The sequence below is a fragment of the Acipenser ruthenus genome, chromosome 14, assembly GCF_902713425.1.
Source record: "Acipenser ruthenus chromosome 14, fAciRut3.2 maternal haplotype, whole genome shotgun sequence".
Lineage (NCBI taxonomy): Eukaryota > Metazoa > Chordata > Actinopteri > Acipenseriformes > Acipenseridae > Acipenser > Acipenser ruthenus.
Window position 1 is genome coordinate 38,161,365 of NC_081202.1, and position 21,661 is coordinate 38,183,025.

Sequence of the window (21,661 nt, forward strand, 5' to 3'; positions counted from 1 at the left end):
TCTGACTTGTATAAAAAAAACACAAGCTAAGTTAGAAGAAATAATTGGGGCAACCATGGCTGGGCACTTTTGATAACTTGGCTTTTTTTCACATTTCCAATGTATTTTTGTTTCAGATATCACTTCTTTTTTCACTTAATGGAAAATAACACACACACATTATGGGAATAGCAAAATTGTTCAACGTATATTAAGGCAACGTATTGCTGTTTGGATAGGGTAAATGTAAATAGTACCCTAGTCTGTTGAAAGGTTTAAGATGTAGTTGGAGTAAAAGTATGACTGGTTAGGGTTCAAATCCAGCAGGGAGGGGGTTAATATCATCCCTGCATGAAAACCTGCATGGTTTAATTTAATTGTTTTGTTTTATTGTTTAATTATATTTGTTAATTGTTTTATTATTAATTATCCCCTGTACCTGGTGATCATTGTAAATCAGAGCCAGGTGCAGGGTATTTAAAGAGAGCAGCCAGTCTGTTCAGGGCTGCTGGTGTGTTTAAAAGCCTGCTTGATAGGGTGCTCAAGCGTAAAAAGGAAAAGGTAGTGTAAAAACCTTTTGTGTTCTGTGTTAAACCTGTGTGGTTTGTGGTGTTTTGTTTGTCAGGTAAACGGCTTAGCCGCCCTGCAAGATAGTTTAGGTTCCTGTGTTTAGTTATTGCTCGAATAGAGCTAGGTGTTTGTTTTTGTTTTGTTTGTTTATTAAAAGTAGCACGTCAGCACTTTTAAAAATAAAGTTTTGTGTGTGGCTGGGTCATTAAAGTGCTGAAAAAGAACCCGAAGGACTAAATCCCTTCACTATATATATATATATTGTTATACTAGTGGGGTCTAGTGTATGTGAATATCTCCTGTGTTTGTATTGTCAACTGTATGTATTGGTTGTGTTTTATGTATTGAAACCCCCAAGCACTCCCTCCTCTGTCTCTGAAATTGTTACATTTGTGTGGCGGGAAGGAGCCTTGTTATATAAACTCGGAGCGAGAGTATTGGCACGCTCTGATTCCCAGCTGCGTTAGGGTGAGGTACTGTACTGCGGGACGGTGCTGCGGTATGAGTGTACTACACGCAGGGCCTTGCAGTGCTGAATACAACCTCTGTACTGTTACATTGTTTTCTTAATAAACGGTTGGTTTCAGTTAAACTGGCTGAGTCAGTGCCTTATTTTCTGCCGCCGGATAAAGCAAGCCTTTGGTCTCCATCCACCCTCCAACGATCTGCGAGACTCGCGCAGCGACCTGCCCGGGGTAAGCCAGTGAGTAAGCCGACCGAGATGGACGGGCAGGAGGTAACAACTGGTGTCAGAAGTGGAGATCGCACAGAGAGGGGAGATATGGATGAATTAAAGGCTATGCTGGTGCAGTTGCTACATAGTCTGAACGAGTTAAAATCTGATATACAAACTAGCACTAAGGCGGTCCAACAGATTTGCAAAGTCGAAATTGCAGAAACTGCAAGCCAACTCCGCGACGAAATGGAAGAGGGTCACAGAAAAATCGGGGAGAAGTTGGAAGGCTTCGAGTACAAATTACAAGCGGTTCGCAATGCCGCTGTTGGCGAACAGAACCTGCTGAAGGAGAGGATCGAGCAGCTAGAAAGACTGCCGACTACAGCGCTCTCCAACCCCGCTGCACAACAGAGCCCGCGGACCTCGCTTCCTGCTGCTGCTTCAGGGTCTGCACAACAGAAAGTTAAACCAAGCAAGTTTAACGGGAAAATGGACTGGGCAGCATACTACGAGCACTTCGAGACGGTCAGTGCACTAAATGGCTGGAATGACAGTGAGAAGCGTGCCCAGCTTGCTATCAGTCTAGACGGAGATGCTATGACTACACTTACCTTGCTGCAAACGGAGGCTGCGTCCGATTATAGGGGGCTGGTGGATGTCCTGGCTCTGCGCTACGGGCGATTGCAGAAGGAACTTGCCAAAGCCCAGTACGACACCAGGAAGAAAAAGCCAGACGAGTCCCTTGCTGACTTTGCTCAGGATCTACAACGTCTCTTCGCGCTTTCATTCGCTGACGTGCCGGAGAGCTGCAGAGATGCTTTGCTCATCGATAAATTCATCAGCTTGCTGCCGGACCGGGAGTTGAAAATCCGACTGAGGGAGGGGTCTTTTCGCACACTCACCGACGTACTCAATCGAGCGATTCAGCTAGAGTGCATCTACGCAACCGTTGGTGAAAAGAAGCCGGTTCAGCACATCGTTCGCCGCACTCAAAACCAGAATGACTCGACAACTGGTGAGTCTGCTTGCAAGGGAATGGGAGGTAACAATGATCTGGTTATAGGGGAGGTGTTGGCAAATTTGGTTGAAAAATTGGACGCCATGGGGAAGGCTATAATTGATTTGGGCAACTCTAAAACGGCTAAATTTGATGGCGAGTGTCACTATTGCCATAAGCGAGGACACATAAAAAGATTTTGTCAGAAATTCAAAAGAGATCGAAATAAGGAGGGTGAAACGGGGGACAAAGCAATGTCTGCAATTGATCAGGGAAACTGTTAAGTTCCCAGGTTGCGGGGCTGAACCTGGGAAATAATGTAAAGGAGGCCTCTAAAACTGTGTTTAAGGTTGGGAAACTGGGGACTGCGTGTGGTTTGGTTATCCGCTGTGTCATAGAAGGGTTGCATGTCGATGCCGTAATAGATACCGGATCAAATTTGACTGTCATGAGTCCCAAGCTATTCAAGAAGATAGCACCAAAAGTATCAGATTGTAGTGCTCCGGAGACTTGCAACATTAAGACTGTAACCGGAGATGTTACGTCAGCAACTAGGACTGGCGAGCTAAAATTTCTGATTGGACAATACTCCTTTCATCACAGGGTCTGGGTAGCTGATATTACCGACGAGTTGTTAATGGGTTTGGATCTATTACAGGCACATCGTGGGATTTTAGATATGCAAAGAAATGTACTGTCACTGAATGGCACAGAGCTTGCATTAAGCCACACGCAGACCGAATCAGAACCCACATTTTGTGGGCGTGTTGTAGCGGGGCGTAGACTTACTGTTCCTGCAGGCTCTGAGATACTCGTAGCGGCCGAGTTAGACTGCGAAAGAGCTTGTATCTCGCAGTGGGGCGTAATCGAAAATGATCCTAAAAACAAAGACTACCCTGACATCTTAGTCGCAAGATCTGTAGTAGATCTAAAGTCGAAAACGGTGCCCATAAGGCTGTTAAATATCTCCTACACCGACAAAGTGATTAAAAAGGGTCAAGTGTTAGCTGAATGGGAAGCAGCAACAATTGTACAAGCCGAGAGCGCAGAGTGCTGCTCACGCAGCCAGCCGCCACCCAGTGGTGATTTTAAGAATTGCTGTAGACTAAAAAGTGGTTTAGTTCTCAGAACACTGCCTGACTACTTAACAGGTTTGTGGGAAAGCAGCAGAGCTGAGCTAAACGAGGAACAACAGAGACTACTTAAAGCATTTCTGATTGAGCACCACAATATTTTTTGCAAAGATGAGGATGACTTTGGTAGGACTGCATTGGTAAAACATAAAATAAATACTGGCAATGCAACACCAATTAAACAGGCCCCTAGGAGGATCCCAATAGCTAAACAAGGGGAGGTGGAAAGCATTGTTAGAGACCTCAAGAGGCAGAGGGTTATTGAGGACTCCAGTAGTCCATGGGCCTCGCCTATAGTACTAGTGAAGAAAAAGAATGGCAGCACTAGATTCTGCGTAGACTATAGGAAGCTGAATGAGGTTACTGAGAAAGATTCTTACCCTCTGCCGAGGATTGATGACACACTTCAAGCAGTGAGTGGTTCTGTGTGGTTTTCCACACTTGATTTAAAGAGTGGGTATTGGCAGGTGGAGGTCGACAAAGCTGATAGAGCGAAGACGGCATTCACAGTTGGGCGGGGCTTGTACCAGTTCAATGTGATGCCCTTTGGTCTCTGTAATGCACCAGCCACCTTTGAAAGGCTTATGGAGAGGGTGCTGGTGGGCCTGCCATGGGAAGTCTGTCTTGTTTACCTTGATGACGTGCTGGTGCACGCACGCACATTTTCACAGGCATTAAGTAATTTAGAACAAGTGTTTGAGAAACTCAAGAAAGCTGGTTTAAAACTGAACCCTGCTAAATGTGAGCTGTTTAAAAAGGAGGTGGCTTATCTTGGACACATAGTTAGTGAACAGGGTGTTGCTACAGACCCCAACAAAATAGCAGCAGTTAGCAACTGGCCTAGGCCAGTAAATGTAACTGAGATACGCCGCTTCTTGGGTTTATGCTCCTACTATCGGAAGTTTATTGGGTCGTTTGCAGACATTGCTAAGCCGCTGCATGCTTTGACAAAGAAGGGACAGATGTTCTACTGGAGTGAAGCATGTGAGAGTGCTTTTATTCACCTCAAACAGGCTTTAGGCTCTGCCCCTTTATTAGGTTACCCTCAATTTAACCTCCCATTCACCCTGGACACAGACGCCAGTGACGTGGGAGTTGGAGCTGTCCTTTCACAGGTCCAGGATGGAGTGGAGAGGGTCATAGCTTACTACAGCCAGACCCTGACAGCACCGGAGAGGAACTACTGCACCACTCGCAAAGAACTGCTAGCTGTGGTAAAAGGTGTCACACATTTCCATCATTATTTGTATGGCCGACCTTTTGTTGTACGTACTGACCACTCTGCTTTACAGTGGCTTTTCAGGTTCAAGCACCCAGAGGGCCAGATTGCAAGGTGGCTGCAACACCTGCAGCAGTATGAGTTTAAGGTGTTACACCGGCAGGGCGTAAAGCATGGCAATGCTGATGCTCGCTCTAGGCGGCCCTGTTCTGTTACTAATTGCAGCTTCTGTTCGAGAGTAGAGCAGCGGGAGTGTAGCAAGGTGGGAGGGGAACATGCTGCCACGGTTGAGAAGGGCTGTGAGGGAGGTGCTGGAAAAGGGGACTACCAGAAGGGCCAGTGCGAAGGTAATACAGCTACAGAGCCACTATGCCGGTTAACACGTGGAGCTGCTGCAAGGCAGACCGAGCAGCTTATTGAGGGTCACAGTGCTGAAGAGCTGAGGGCTGCACAACAAGCTGATTCTGATTTTCATCCTCTGTTTGGCTGGAAAGAGAATGGGGGTCGTCCACGGTGGTAAAGTGTGTCACACCTCAGCTCAGACGTCAGAGCATACTGGGCTATTTGGGATAGTATAGAACTAAAAGACGGGTTACTGTATCGTAAGTGGGAGGCTCCCTCGGGTGGGCGCTGCAGGTATCAGCTGTTAGTTCCAGGGTCCCTGCGAAGTGAAGTGCTAACCCTGGCTCACAGCACCCGAGCCGGTGGGCACTTTGGGGTAGACAAAACCCTGGGGAAGGTAAGGGAATGCTTCTATTGGGTAAAGTGTCGGCAGGACTGTGAGAGGTGGTGTAGGAAATGTACAGACTGCGCAGCGAGGAAGGGTCCACGGAGGCGGGGCCATGCTCCAATGCAGCAGTATGTAGTGGGGGACCGGCTCCAGCGTGTAGCAGTCGACATCGCTGGCCCATTTCCAAGGTCTGAGTCTGGTAATCAGTATCTGCTGGTTGCTATGGACTACCTAACTAAATGGCCGGAAGCCTTCCCCATTCCTACCCAGGATGCCAACACAGTGGCCCAGACACTGGTCTCTCAGATGTTTACTCGGTTTGGCGTGCCCGGTGAACTGCATTCAGACCAGGGCCGCAACTTTGAATCAGAGATTTTCTCCAGGATGTGTCAGCTGATGGGTGTGCGGAAAACACGCACCACGCCACTAAGGCCTCAGTCTGATGGCATGGTGGAGAGGTACATACGCACTCTCAAAAACCAGTTAGCCCTGTTTGTAGATCAGAACCAGTGGGATTGGGATACTCACATCCCCTTACTGTTGTTCGCCTATAGAACGGCTAAACATGAAATGACACAGTGCACACCTGCACTACTGATGTTTGGAGAGGAGCTCCGTTCACCAGTGAGGCTGGTTTATGGAACTCCCGATGCGTCTCTTAGCTTTGAGGATCCCCTGGACTATGCTGATTGCCCGCAGCAGTCTCTCGAGCGGGTTCACCGGTTCGTAAGGGAAAACTTAAAATCAGCTGCTGACCAGGTAAAGCGGCGTTATGATGTAAGAGCTGTGGCTGACACTTATGAAGTGGGAGACAAAGTGTGGTTTCATAACCCACGGAGGTACAAGGGTAGGTCACCTAAACTGCAAAAAGATTGGGAAGGGCCATATACAGTGTGTAAGAAAGTAAATGAGGTGGTGTATGGCATTAGGAAAGATAACAGGTCCACACCTAAAATTATTCATCAGGACCGCCTTTGGAGGTACAATGGGGAGTAGCCCTGTAGGTTAAAATAAATAAATAAACCCATACAAATGGGAGCAATGTGGTGTTAATGCAATCTGGTGTCATCGGGACGATTGACCCTTAAGGAGGGGGTATTGTTATACTAGTGGGGTCTAGTGTATGTGAATATCTCCTGTGTTTGTATTGTCAACTGTATGTATTGGTTGTGTTTTATGTATTGAAACCCCCAAGCACTCCTTCCTCTGTCTCTGAAATTGTTACATTTGTGTGGCGGGAAGGAGCCTTGTTATATAAACTCGGAGCGAGAGTATTGGCGCGCTCTGATTCCCAGCTGCGTTAGGGTGAGGTACTGTACTGCGGGACGGTGCTGCGGTATGAGTGTACTACACGGAGGGCCTTGCAGTGCTGAATACAACCTCTGTACTGTTACATTGTTTTCTTAATAAACGGTTGGTTTCAGTTAAACTGGCTGAGTCAGTGCCTTATTTTCTGCCGCCGGATAAAGCAAGCCTTTGGTCTCCATCCACCCTCCAACGATCTGCGAGACTCGCGCAGCGACCTGCCCGGGGTAAGCCAGTGAGTAAGCCGACCGAGATGGACGGGCAGGAGGTAACAATATATATATATATATATATATATATATATATAATGTAAATATAAATATAAATAAAGTACATGGATGAAGGCTATATTTGCATCCTGAGCCATATATATTTGCATCCATATATATTTGCATCCTGAGCCATTAAAAAAAAAAGTGATAATACCACAGTAGTGATGTTTCCTCTAGAGCAGGGGTGGGCAATCCTGGTCCTGGAGGGCCGGTGTCCCTCCTGGCTTTTGTTCCAACTGTGCTCTAAATTACTTAATTAGACCAATAATTGGTAATAATCAGTACAATTAAGTAATTTAGAGCACAGTTGGAACAAAAGCCAGGAGGGACACCGGCCCTCCAGGACCAGGATTGCCCACCCCTGCTCTAGAGGAAAATACTTGCACCTTGACCCATTCGACTCCTCGAGACCATCACTTTCAATTCAAACACAAAATGTCTAGTTTTCAATCACTCGACACCCACAGTACAGAAATGTTCATTAATGATCAACAAAATGAGAATACGTTAAAAAAAGATGTAAGGCTGGTACATTCGTATCTCGGAGAACCTAAACGGATAATGACATAGAAGGTCTGTACAGCACAGAAAAACACTATTTAAAAAAAAAAAAAAAAAAGAACTCTACTGCTGAACCTCGTCTTTTTTAATATTAGCATCACAAGGGTATCCATGTATTATAAAAAATAATAGCTGGGCCTCTTCAGTGAGTTACAGGGAAACAATTCCATCTCGGGTTTCTGTGACGGTTTATAAATTACTCAACATTAGGTCTCGTAATTTATGAGGTCACAGAAACCCTAGATGGAATTATTTTCCTATAACTCACTGAAGCCTCTCTAATATTGTTTTAGATTTTATATATGTATGTAAGGTTTTTAAAAAATGTAAACAAAGTTTAAAAGATTAAACAATCTTTCATTTTCAGGACGTTTCTGGTAAAAGCCCTTCATCAGCTGTTTAAAAAGAAAAGTAAACACAGTGCAGTAAACTTGTTATTATACAAAAATTCTGTGGATGATGTCATGATTATTAGAATAGAATGTTCCAAAGTTCCCAGTTTGAAGATAAACTCTCATTCTCGGATAAAAAATAATAATGGGAAAAAGCTTTTGTAGCAAACGTTTTGCTTTTGAGGATGAGGGAAAAAATTTACAAGAAATAGATGTCTACAGTTATTTATTTAGCAAAACTCAAAAAATGCTAATTCAAAAGTGTTCATACTGTGACAAGGAAAATGCATTAATAGCTAGTTGAGGCACCTTTAGCAATAATAACCTCTTTTAAACGATTAGGATATTTGTCAATGAGCTTTTGGCATGATTAGTGATTTTTGACCATTCTTCAACATAAAATTGTTCCAGTTCATTCAAATTCCAAGGACTTTTCTTTGCACAGCCTTCTTCAACTCGTACTAAAGATTCTCAATCAGATTTAGATCGGGACTTTGACTAGGCCATTCCAGAACCTTGATTGTATTCTTCTTTAACCATTCTGAAGTAGATTTTGATGTGTGCTTTGGATTGTTGTTGTGTTGGAACGTCCAGTTGTGCTTTAAACCAAGTTTTGTAGTGGAGGGTTTCAGATGATTGGCCAATATCTTTTGGTATGCTATGGAATCCATTTTACCATGTATTGGAACTAAATTTCCTGTGCCATTAAAGGAAAAACAACCCCATAGAAGGATATCACCGCCTCCATGCTTGACAGTGGGTATGGTGTTCTTCTCTTTGTACGCCTCACCAGACTTTCTCCAAACGGAACGATTATCAGCGTGACCAAATGGCTCTTTTTTTTTTTTTGTTTTTGTTTCCATCACTCCACAAAACCTTTGACCAAACTTTAAGCGATTGTCCTTGTGACGTTTTCCTAAGAGTGGCCTTTTCCTTGGCCTGCTACCATTGAGACCTTCACTATGTAATACTCGACCTGTGGTTGAAATGGAAACCCCAGTCCCACTTGCAGCCAATTCACTTTGAATATCTTTGGCAGTCAATCTCGGATTGTTATTAACCTTCCTCACAATTCTTCTACTTGTTCTTGGTGAAAGAACCTTCTTTCTCCCAGACCGAGGGAGCGTTGTGACAGTACCATGAGTCTTGTACTTCTTGATAATAGAAACAATAGTTGAAATTGGGATATTCTAATGCTTGGAAATCTTCTTGTATCCTTCTCCAGCTTTATGACAATAAATAATTTTCTGCCTGAGGTCTTCAGATAGCTCTTTACTTTTCCCCATATTGGCTTATTGGTAATGACAGCAATCATCCTATGTCTAACCCTTTTATATCCTCACCTACAATCCAGCATTTCCTAGACTTTTCTAGAATTAGATTCTGCATTATTATATTGACATTTTTAACACCTTGTAGACAATACTATCATAGCATCAAAGGGTAGGAATACTTTTGAATTGGCAAAAAAATTGAAATCTGTTCTCACCCCTTCCCTTTTGAAATTCTGTTTCTGTCCAGTGACCAGAAGGACTGTCTCTAAATCAGCTGGGAGAGCAGAAAGCCCAGCCTCCCCTGAGCGCTACAAGAAGGATAACCAGACCCTCTTATTACAGGTAAAGTACAACTGCAAGAGCAGTTCAAACGGTGGTCACTGTTTTTAGATTGTTGTTCTAGTCAAGTGGCTTTAGTTTAGCATCCAGTTTCTCTTACGCATATCCCCAGTAACTGTTGATAGTAGAGGCGCATGTACAGTACCTACAGCTCTGGCCAAAAGTTTTGCATCACTCTATAGAATGAACTAAATTAGCTTCATAAAGTCGAAAGAATCCTACTGAATAGTATTACATTCACATATTGAATTACATACTAACCACTTGCATTTTTATACTGGTATAGATGCAGGACAGTATTGCAATGTCTGTTCACACTGGTGTGGGACCGGTATATATATATAACTGTATCGATGCGAAACACATTCAAGAGCAAGTTTCATACGGGTACGAATCTGACAATTCGGGTTGCAATCTGACAGTTCAAGTGTGGACACGTGGATCAGTGCGATTGGTATACCTCAGAGAATCTGGGTTTCACTGATAACTGGGCTAGCTTCTGGGAGAGACCAGGGGTTGTAATATAGAAGAACAATTTCATACCTTGCCTTCCTATCTTATCTTTCATGGCTAGGATAGGATTTTTCCTAACTTGGTATTACAAAAGCATTTCCTAAGTCAGCAGTGCCTACAATTTCCTAAGTGCTCATCCTATCCTAACATTAGTTAGGAAATGCTGTCTAACGCCAATCTTATCTGTAAACGACTGATCGAGTCTGAATGGAGCAGGTTACAGCTCGAGCTTCAGGGAACTGTCACCAGAATAGACATTTTTAAGTTATGGCGTCTAAACTCGATTCAGTTGTGGAAAAGAAACGCAGGGCTCTAAATTTGGGAGGAGAATATGGTTTTTCAATAAAATCTGTTTAACAACAATAAATAAATACCACTATTTAAAAAAAAAAAAAAAAAAACTAAATGAAGCAATTCTTATTCAATTTCAGTCATAAACACCATTTTATTTTAATTTAGGAATACACAACAATATCTCACAGGCTAAAGTAAAGCTAAAAAATAAGAACAGTCCTCTGATGTCCGTGCCTCAGGTGTGTAATATAATTGTGTACATAAAGAGTCCAAACTTGTATTTTTTTTACATTACATTACATTACGTTACATTACAGATAGAGCCGCTGTTTATAGTTCAATGGAGCGCCTCGCTGTGTAATACAATAACACAACAGAATCCAACGTGCTGTAATATGCTATTTCCTGTCTTAAATTAAGATAGGAAAATAAGTTAGGAGAGCATTTTCTGTAATATCAACGGTCCCGAACTTGTAGTTTAGACATTTTATCTCTGAAGAGTAGATAAGAAAGTTACTTTTGTAATGTGGCCCCGAGATTCTGTAGGAAAGTGGTGTGCACCCAAATAGGAGGGATTCAGTTAGATTGGCAGAAAATATAGAGAATTAGGTTTGGGACGATTTACGATAACTCGGTAATATCATATCGAACAGAAGTCACAAAAATTGCATTCTAAAAATAATTTGAGCTATCAGAAATCTACGATGATGTATTAATTATGACAAATTCAACTGCATTTTTAATGCTATTTTTTGTTTCATTATTCCACAAGTAATTCCAAATATTCCTTCTGTTCTAGTAATATTCAATTAGTAGATCTTGTAGTGTATTAGTGTTAGGCTATGTGTTTTTCTTGCAGCCACACATACACTATAATCTATTCTATGTGCATTTAAAATGTATTTATTAATTTGTGCAGTATATGTAATGTACTGTATGGTAAATCCATCTCGGTTACATTAAATTGTAATGTCTCCCCCATTTCCCTATTCCCAAAGGGTGGGGACAAGAAAATAAAATAAAACATTGTTCACAAAAAAAAATGGTCTGAACCTTGTATTTACGACATCTGAGTTAAACAGAGATTTTATATCATTTTTACGGATGAGGTTTTATAAAATGTATGTGAATTGGGCATACATGTAAAAGGTTTGAGTAACATTTCCAAAAAATGTTTGCGAACTAGCCTCGTGTGATGTATCGGGTTGATCCATCTGGTAAAATGACAAGTCGTAAGTGAAGTACTTTCAGAATTTCTTTTTCTACAAAGTCAAGTTCAAATTTGCTTCTGAAAGTGGTCCAAATTGGCACAGAATACATGTGTACAACCTCAGAACTTCAGGTAAGACAGAAGTTTTGCCGTTAGGTTCTTGGCAATAACTAGAACTTGCAAGTGCTTTAAAATAGATTGGGCAACCTTACCTCTAATATAAATCCTCATGTTAGAAATGTGGGGGCTGTATTTGATTCTGATTTGAGTGTTGAGGCTCATATTAAAGAAACATCACAAGTGTATCTTTATCATCTGCAAAATATTGCTAAGCGTGGTCTTTTCTTTCTCCGTATGATGCCAAGAAGTTAATTCATGCTTTTGTTTCATCCAGACTTGACGATTGCAATGCTTTATTTGCTGGGCTTCCACGTCATGCTTTATCACGTTTGCAACTTGTTCAAAATGCAGCTACAGGGTTCCCACCAGAACAAAGAAACATAGACCTCCTGGGCACTGGCTTCCAGTGGGTTTTAAAATGGATTTTAAAACCTTACTATTGACATAAAGCACGAAATGGCTTGGCTCCAGATTACCGGAGAGATTCTGTCCCATATAAACCTCTGCGTGCATTAAGGTTGGCTAACGCTGGCCTTTTATGCCTCCCAAAGGTAAAATTGAAGAGGAGAAAGTGCATTTATTTATAATGCCCCAGATTGTGGCACTCCTTGCCCTTCTCTATTAGAGATGCTGCTTCACTCAATCTTTTACAGTCAAGATTAAAGACTTCCTTTTATAGTCTAGCCTTTTTTAAATGTGTTTTATGGTTATTTATTGATATTGTTATTATAATGATGCATTGTTGTTTTGTAACTGTTACTATTTCTTGATACTGCAGACTGTTTTCTGTTTTAACCAACATGTAAAGTGCTTTGAGATACTGGGGTATGAAAGGAGCTATATAAATAAATACAATAAAAATTGTGATTCATTTAAGCCATCAATAATTAGATCAATGTATTCCGGGATTCACAATTCTCTTATTTAATTGTGTATAAAAACAAAGCCCAAATATTGCAAAACGGTAAGCAGTCAATATGGCTGGCTGTTTGTTTATTAATTCATTCTTTTTTTAATAAATATATTTACATAGAAGTTACAGTAGTAAACAATCAAATGAAATTTGAGTAAATGGTAAAAAACTAAAAACATGAAAACTGACATTTAATACCAATAAATCCAATTTTAAAATTGCACCAGTCTACTCTGTACCGTGTGAAACGCTCATCTGTTTTCTGCTCATGCAATCTCTGGGACTGCATTCACAAAAGTGCGTTTTTCGGTATGTCATTATGGTATGTCATTGCCACAGTTTATGTTTTTCGTCCAGACACTCTGAGCAAGAGAGAAACAGACTCCATCAGTTTTTAATATTTTTAAATATCAATATAATCAGCACAGTCCGACACGGCTTCATTGCCTCAATTGAAAATCTTCTCCCAAGCTCTCTATATCCCACAACCCTTTGCGTGCAGCGTCATGGAAGTCCCCATAGAGGATCAGCGGAGTTGAGTTTCTTGTTATAATAGAATATCTTTGATATACATGTACTGATATAAATCAGCTTAAATGAGGACTGGTATATCGCAACAGTATCGGTCTTGTATTGGTGCTGAAAAGTGAGTTAGGATAGAATTATTATTATTATTATTATTATTATTATTATTTGTTTATTTAGCAGACGCCTTTATTCAAGGCAACTTACAGAGACTAGGGTGTGTGAACTATGCATGAGTTGCAGAGTCACTTACAACAACGTCAATTAATGTTGTTGAAGCTGACACCCTGGGATCCTTCAAGAAGCTGCTTGATGAGATTCTGGGATCAATCAGCTACTAACAACCAAACGAGCAAGATGAGCCGAATGGCCTCCTCTCGTTTGTAAACTTTCTTATGTTCTTATGTCTCACCCGAAAGACGGAGCACAAGGAGGTTAAGTGACTTACTCAAGGTCACACAGTGAGTAAGCGAGTGAGCTGGGATTTGAACCGGGGACCTCCTGGTTACAAATAAACCAATTTTCTTGAATGTGCCGCTGCCTATGTCCAGGTGGAGGCGCTGCAGGCCCAGATGGAAGAGCAGACCAAGCTGGCCAAGGAGCAGGTGGAGTCTTTGTTGGAGGACCGGCGCATTCGTATGGAAGAAGCACAGGTGCAGCACCAGCGTGACCAGGACAGGATCACTACCCTCACAGACAAGTGAGTAAGCTCCACTGGTCTGTATCTCAAAGGTGTAATAAATAATTTCTTGCCTTGCTGAAGAATAACGCTGTTCATCTTTTTGTTTTCCAATACCAGTAGATGCATTTACTGTTTTGTTTGAAAAATCTAAGGTGATTAACAAAAAAGAAAGATAAAGGGTAGAAATAACCAGACCATGATTGAATCTTTAGTTTTTGATATGCAGTGGCACCAAGTCGTTCAGACAATTACCACAAGTTCCAGTAGGTTTCTTACTTTTAATTTCTAGTATCGGAACTTGTAATGTGCGAGCCATACCTTGCGCTTTGAGTGACCAAAGATGGCGCTTAGTCTATGCATCGACTTGTTCTTCTACTGTTTTACATTTACTGTTTATGCATTTATGCAACTTCTGACTCGCAGTGTTTTAGATGTGGGACTGAAGGGCATATTGTAAAAAACTGTCCTGAGAAAGAAAGCGGGGCGGGAGTGTGCGGGATGAGATTGTGCCAATTAATGATAAACAGCAGCCAGTGCTGTGCTCGCTGGTAGACCAGTACCTGCAGGGGCTAGGGTGAGGGAGCAGCCAAGCTCCAGAGACCGTGGATACAGGAGGCAGACAGTGACGCCGTGTTGGGGGGCGGACAGCCCAAATGCCAATTATTTCTGAGAGTGGTCCGGGCTGTTGGAGAAGCACAGACTGCGGCAAACAATAAACCCATTGACAAGGAGAGAGGGAGCAAACAGAAGCCATGACAGTGGCTAGTGTATGGGGAGAGGTGCAGATGTAGGTAAAAGGCAAAGTCTGCAGAGGACAGTGAGGGTTTTAAACTTCCTGGGAAGAAAAGGGCTAATAAATCAGCGGACAGTGCTGTCGCGAGAGGCTTGAAGGGTGTAAAACGGAAAAGGTATTATTTTTAGGTGGAGATTGTAATTGTACAACTAATAGTAGGTTATGTAAGAACCACATTTAGCTAGGGAGCTGGTTAGGATTCTAAAGCATGTTGAACTGGTTCATGTGTGGTGGAATTTTAATGAAAAGGAAGGCAATACACTTCAGTTAAGTATATGGCACTAAGGTGTCCTTGGCCAGACTGGATCAGTTTTATACTTTTTTAAAACATTTTAAAGTCTTGTTTTATCACTACCACAAGCCTGTCTAATCACAGCTTAGTTTCTGTTAGTCCTGCTCCGATCTCAAACGTGCATACTGGCATTTTAACACTGCTTTAATTGGCGAGAAACATTTTTTGCCCTATTGGTTTTTCGGGTCACAGTGCTGTGATTTTATATAGGTTTTATTCTTATGGGGGGGGGGGACTGACTTTTCTTCCCTTTTCTTCCCTTTTCTTCAGTGGTGGGATGTAGCCAAGGTACAAATTGAATTGCTTTGTCAACAGTACATTACAGAAAGTACTAGTGCAGTAATGAAAGAGCTGAAGGCAGACATTTATTGAGCTCCACAGAACTCTGGAGTCTAGCTATGGGTGCTTTGCTAAATTCGCTGGTGCTCTGCATCGCTGAGTCGGAAGTGACATCACTTGGTGCTCATCGGTGCGGGGAATTTAACAACAGTTTGGTAAATCAACATGGCTGATAATAATAATAATAGAAAGGTTGCCGCTGCGGCATACAAGGCTGTGAAAATAATTCCATCTCGGATTTATGTGACGTCATAAACTACGAGACTGTCAGGTTGAGTAGTTTTATAAACTGTCACAGAAACCCGAGATGGAGTTATTTTCCTACCTATCCTATTTTTTTTTTATAATACATGGATATTATCTGTGATAATTCGGGGACGGTGAATTAAACTGGGTAGATAAAGAACTGCAAAAAGTAATGTATTTTTAAGGAAAAGGTGTTTCAATGGGTTATGCTATTTATTTTATTTTTTAGTCGCTGTCAGAGTCAAAGATTATTTGTCTCGTTCGCTTGGTTGGTGTTGCCGTTGGTGGAGGATGATTGTAAATCTTCAGAGACAGATTTTTAAGTGCCTAAAAACCACGAATTGTGGTTGTTATCGAGTGATTTAAAATGAGACATTTTGTTTGAAAGTGGTTGAGGTGCACAGGAGTCAAATATGGGTCAAAGGTCAAGTATAATCTTCTAGACGAATATATTACTACTGCAGTATTATGCCTTTTTTTTACAAATGGCTCAGGATGCAAATATAGCCTTCATCCATTTATTTTTTATATATATATATATATAATTTTGACTGTAAATCCAATGTATTTGCCTTATAGTTATATTACAATATGTATTCTGGCTCGTGTTTTATTACAGTGACTCAAAAGTATTCATCCCCCTTGGACTTTTCCACATTTTATTGTGTTACATGGAATCAAAATTTATTTAATTAGGGGTTTTTGCCACTGATCAACACAAAAAAAGTCCATAATGTCAAAGTGAAAAATAAAATCTACAAATTGTTCTAAATTAATTACAAATACAAAACAGAAAATAATTGATTGCATAAGTATTCACCCCCTTGAGTCAATATTTGGTAGAGGCACCTTTGGCAGCAATTACAGCCATGAGTCTATTTGGATAAGTCTCTACCAGCTTTGCACATCTGGATCCTGCAATTTTTGCCCATTCTTCTTTGCAAAATTGCTCAAGCTCCGTCAAGTTGGATGGGGACCTTTGGTGAACAGCAATTTTCAATTCTTTCCACATATTCTCAGTTGGATTGAGGTGCAGACTTTGACTGGGCCACTCCAGGACATTGACCTTTTTGTTTTTAAGCCACTCCAGTGTGGCTTTGGCTGTATGTTTGGGGTCATTGTCCTACTGGAAGATTAATCTTCTCCCAAGTCCCAGGTCTCTTGCAGACTTCAGCAGGTTTTCCTACAGGATTTCTCTGTACTTTGCTACATCCATTTTGCCCTCTATCTTCACAAGCTTTCCAGGCCCTGACGCAGAGAAGCATCCCCATAGCATGATGCTGCTACAACCATGCTTCACGGTAGGGATGGTGTTCTCAGGATGATGTGTGGTGTTAGGCTTGCGCCAAACATAGCACTTAGCGTTGAGGCCAAAAAGCTCTATTTTGGTCTCATCAGACCATAGAATCTTCTTCCACTTGGTCTCAGAGTCTCCCACATGCCTTCTGGCAAACTCTAGCCGAGATTTGATGTGAGTTTTTTTCAACAATGGCTTTCTTTTTGCCACTCTCCCATAAAGGCCAGTTTTGTGAAGCACCCGGGCTATTGTTGCCGTATGCACAGTGTCTCCCAGCTCAGCCGTCCATTAAGGGTCCATTTTAAATACAGTAACCCTAAATGGTTACTAACTTATCAAAAAACACACAAAATCATATAATAAAGTATATAGACACAAATACATAAAACAACAAAAAAGAAAACCAAAAAATAACTAATTTCGACTAGCAATTGAAGACAGAATGAAACGGTTAATTTTCCTTCTTTAGCCTAGCATCTCTACCGGCCTTAAACATATCAGCTATAAAATATACCAGCCAAAAACAACAATTCATATTCCCAAACTTTTAGTAATTTCTGTTGTATAGTAATTAGCAGTAAAAATCACACAATCCCAAACTTTTAATAGTTGGCATTGTATAGTAATTAGCAGCAAAAACAGTCCCGAACTTTTCATAATTAGTGTTGCATTCCTCTATTCGTCCACCTTTTGCAACAAAAAAATAAATAAACAGTCTGACCTGTATCCAAGGAAACTTCTGTTAAACCTCAAAGCACAGAACTTGTCTCCGGCATTCTTCAGCTCATCACCGCTATTTAAATGCCAGAAAAGCCCCGCAGTATACAGATAGTATTGCGTCCAACAACCAGTTCCGTGTTCCGTGTTGCTTAGTACTCTTCTTTTTAACACACAGCAAAAACCAGCAGCTCCGTTGTACTAATATTACATTTATTTTCCCACCAACAACCTAAGATTGCGATACGCTGTTTTAATTTAAATACCGCAACCTGATAAATAGTAAACATTCAACTTTATAGAAATCTGCACTTCAATTAACTCACAATGAGTAACAAAGAGGAAAAAAAAAAACATGCACGCTCTCTCCCTTTTTTCTACCGCCTCCTGGCTCCTTAAACATCATAACACGCCCCTTTTTAAATGGATAGCCTAATGCATCCAACCATCACTGCTACTCACATACAGAGCCCACCCCTCTTAAAGGGACCGTACCCAAAAGATGCTACAACTGTAACTCCTTTAGAGTTGCAAAGGCCTCTTGGTGGCCACCCTGACTAGTGCCCTTCTCGCCCGGATATTTCTGAGGACGGCCTGTTCTAGACAGATTCACAGTTGTGCCATATTCTCTTCGTTTCTTAATAATGGACTTTACTGTGCTCCGGGGGATATTCAATGCCTTGGAAATGTTCTTATATCCTTCCCCGGATTGGTGCTTTTGAAGAACCTTATTCCGGATTTGCTTTGAATGTTCCTTCGTATACACAATAAAATGTGGAAAAGTCCAAGGGGGGTGAATACTTTTGAGAGCCACTATATATGTTTTTACAACATTTAAAGAAACGAGTGGATTCAAGCAGATAGTATTTCATTAACTAAATTTATCAGGTATGTTTTATTTTCCTTATTACTGATAATAATTAAATGGACTATTTTATTTATAAATATTTATTTTGAGAAAATAATCAAGAGTAGTGTCCATTATTGCTTCTAAAGACCTTGAGAATAAACGTGTATTATGTCATTGCAATCACTCGGGTGAAACAATGTCTTGTAATTTGCCCAAACATCAGTATTTTTCAACTTTCAGGTAGTATGTGACAGCCATTTACTTGGGTGTTATATTGTGTTCATTTTATTTGCAGTTTTGTTTAAAACCTCTGTTTTGTTCCCATGTTTTATTTGTTTTGTAGTTTTCCTGAGTCTGGGTACTATTTCAAGGGCGCAGATGAATAACTGACATTAGTGTTAGTCTATAGTGGTGACTATACCGTGGTCTCTGTCTCCCCGTGCTTGCAGACTTGAATCCCCTTATCTCCTCCTTCTCCTCTTCCCAAGATTACATCGGACCCAGACCCTGCTGTACGAGAGCACCAAGGACTTCCTGCAACTGAAGTTTGAGGGGCGAGCCAATGAAAAGGGCTGGATGGCAGAGAAGGACCGCCTCCTGCGAGACCTGGACACGTGCCAGGAGCGGCTGCGGGAGGGCCAGGACATTGACCATGAGCCATCCCACCTAGCCCTCCCCCCTGACCAAGAGAGTCGGCGTGTCTACAGCCAGGAGGTCAAGGTGAGGAAGTTACAGGAGTCAGGATGAGCACCACAGGGACCCTGGGTATCTTTCCATTCTGAGCAATTCATTCCCATGAACTTGTATTGTTGTCCACATGGAACCAAGGAAAAAAAAAAGAAAAGTTTTAAAATTGAAAAGGGTTTTAGTAGATTGAATAATCAAGGGAGGAGTATAGATGCATAAGTGAAATACAGTGCTTCTTTATAAGACATCCCTTTTTACTGTGGAACAGGTTATAGGGCGGTATGGACATGGCTCCCATTTGCCCCATAATGCCGTTACACTGGCATTTGTTCCCTTCAAGTACGAAATGTAATCATTACCGTATGACTTTTGTGCTCTCCCCCCAGGCTGCAATAGCTCCAGTTGGAGTTATTTATTTCTCGTTTTGGTGCTAAAGTCACCGACCCGGTACCAAAGTCACTGAACTGGTACCAAACAGACTCGATACCGTGCCGGTTCCGACGCAGTACCGACCCGGTACCAAAGTCACCGAACTGGTACCAAACAGACTCGATACCGTCCCGGTTCCAACGCAGTACCGACCTGGTGCTACAGTCACAGAACCGGTGCCGACCTGGTCCCTCTCCCTGTCGGCAGAGCTTCTGCTGCTGACAAGAGGGCCACTGTAATTTTGCAAGTGCCCTAGCCTACAGAAGCCGAAACAAGGCAGTCCATCTTTGATGATGTGCCTACCACCTCTCCCGTATCCACCCCAGTGTACCTGGATTTTCTTTTTGAAATCCAGTCTTCCTGGAATCACCCGGCAACAGCTCCTGCTGTTTCCCTGTTGATGGATGGATATAGGGTACGTGATGCGGAGAAGTTGGACCTGGCCCAATTTCCTCCGGTGGAGGCTTCTATTGCCGCCTTGGTCCAGGCGCCTAATTTAGTGCTCCAGTCCAAGGATGCTGCCTGCCCCAACAACCAGTGCCGGGTCTCTGAATTGCACCTCATTCGCACCTATTCAGCCAGTGCATTTGCCGTATGACTAGGCAATTATAATAGCATCCTGGTAGCCTACCAGTGCCATTTGCTGAGGTCCCTTTCTGAGAACCACAGGGCCTCACCACAACAGTTGAATGAGTTAACAAGAACCTGCTCCGTGTGTCCAAACTCAGCGTGCAGGCTGTGGGTAGGAACCTGGCTGCGCTGGTAGCTGCACATAGGCAGCTTTGGCTTTCCCAGGCACATGTGCCTCAGCAGCCTCAAAGACCAGCACAGCCAGCTGTGCCTGCTGCCAGAGGTGATGTTCAGAACCAAGTCACAGTCTAGGCCACAGGCTAAGCAGCAGCCCTAGGAATTTGCTGCTACAGGCCCAGGCTCCCTTCTCAGACAGCCATCTGGACTATTGGCGTCAGTGCACCACAGACATCTGTGTGCTTACCTACGTTCACATCGGCTACTCACTGCAGTTCAAGCACGGTCCCCCTCCCTTTCGGGGAGTGACTACAACATCAGTCACGGACCCACAGGACGCTGCTGTGCTGTCTCAGGAGGTAACAGGTCTGCTGCAAAGTTAGGCTATTCGCATGATATACCCTCTCTAGTTGGGGGAAGAGTTCTACTCCAGGTACTTCCTAGTGCCCAAGTGGGATGGTGGCCTCAGACCGATCCTCAACCTCAGACAGGTTAACCTGTATCTGAGCCGAAGGAGGTTCAAAATGTTGACAGTGCAACGGCTGATAATGCCAGTCGCCTATTTCCACATCCCCATAAAACCATCGCACAGGAAGTACCTGCAGTTCACCTTTCAGAGAACAGCGTACGAGTTCCGTGTCTTGCCATTTGGCCTCTCCCTAGCGCCCTGTGCCTTCTCGAAGTGCATGGAAGCTATGCTTGCCCCATTGAGACTCAAAGGCATCAGAGTGCTCAATTATTTGGACGACTGGCTCATTTGTGCTCAGTCTCCAGTGCAGACAGAGGCCCACACGGAACTTGTCACTGGCCCCCTTCAACATTTGGGCCTTACAGTGAATCATGCAAAGCCAGCTCACGCCTTCCCAGACAGCCTCCTATCTAGGAGTGTGCTGTCCACTCTGTCAGATGGCAGAGTGCAGGGAATAGCCGTCTATTTAGAGCTCTTTCAGCTCAACAGAGCTCTCACGTTAGTGACGTTCCAGAAACTTCTGGTCTTGATGGCAGCAGCTTCCCAGACCCTTCCATTGGGTCTCCTGCACATGTGCCCTCTGCAGGCCTGGTTCAACAGCAGGCTTGTTTCATCACTGTCTAAAGGCACAATCTTGGTAGAAACAGCCGGCCCATCGATGCCTCTGCGTATCGCTGAGCAGTGTCACCAGAAGAGAGGTTGCCAACACGGTCGCATCCAACCTGGGCTGGATGTGCTGTGTGCTTGTCCGTAATGTCACGAATGAACCTAAAACCTGTCTTCCTTTGTACAAGGTGCAATCGCCTTTTTTGAGTGAAAGGTGTATGCGGCAGAGAGAGATGTCTCTTTGATAGAAACAGTTTCATTTATTTTAAGTCTTCCCACTGATAGTGGGAATGTAGAGATGGAAGCTCTGCTAACAAGATTTAAGTTTTTGCAGGTATCAGGCTTTTAAAGACACACCTGTGGTGGTTTTGACAAACTCACTGAGAGCAGAAACTGATCCAAGACTGTGACAGCTACTGGAAGCAGGCTGATCTTTGTTATACAAATTGAACATTTGTGAAACTGCATGTGTGTTAAAATGTTGT

The 21,661-nt window shown here is 42.6% G+C and overlaps 1 protein-coding gene across 2 annotated transcripts in view; it reads left to right on the top strand.

The window, feature by feature from the left end:
* The window catches only part of ccdc77 (coiled-coil domain containing 77), a 42,117-nt gene that overhangs the window by 14,349 nt on the left and 6,107 nt on the right, over positions 1-21,661 (top strand). For both annotated transcript variants that reach the window (XM_034032740.3, XM_058986484.1), the window contains exons 7-9: positions 9,356-9,450; positions 13,574-13,722; positions 18,727-18,958. In XM_034032740.3, coding sequence (XP_033888631.2) covers positions 9,356-9,450; positions 13,574-13,722; positions 18,727-18,958 — 476 coding nt within the window. The remainder of the gene's footprint in view (positions 1-9,355; positions 9,451-13,573; positions 13,723-18,726; positions 18,959-21,661) is intronic.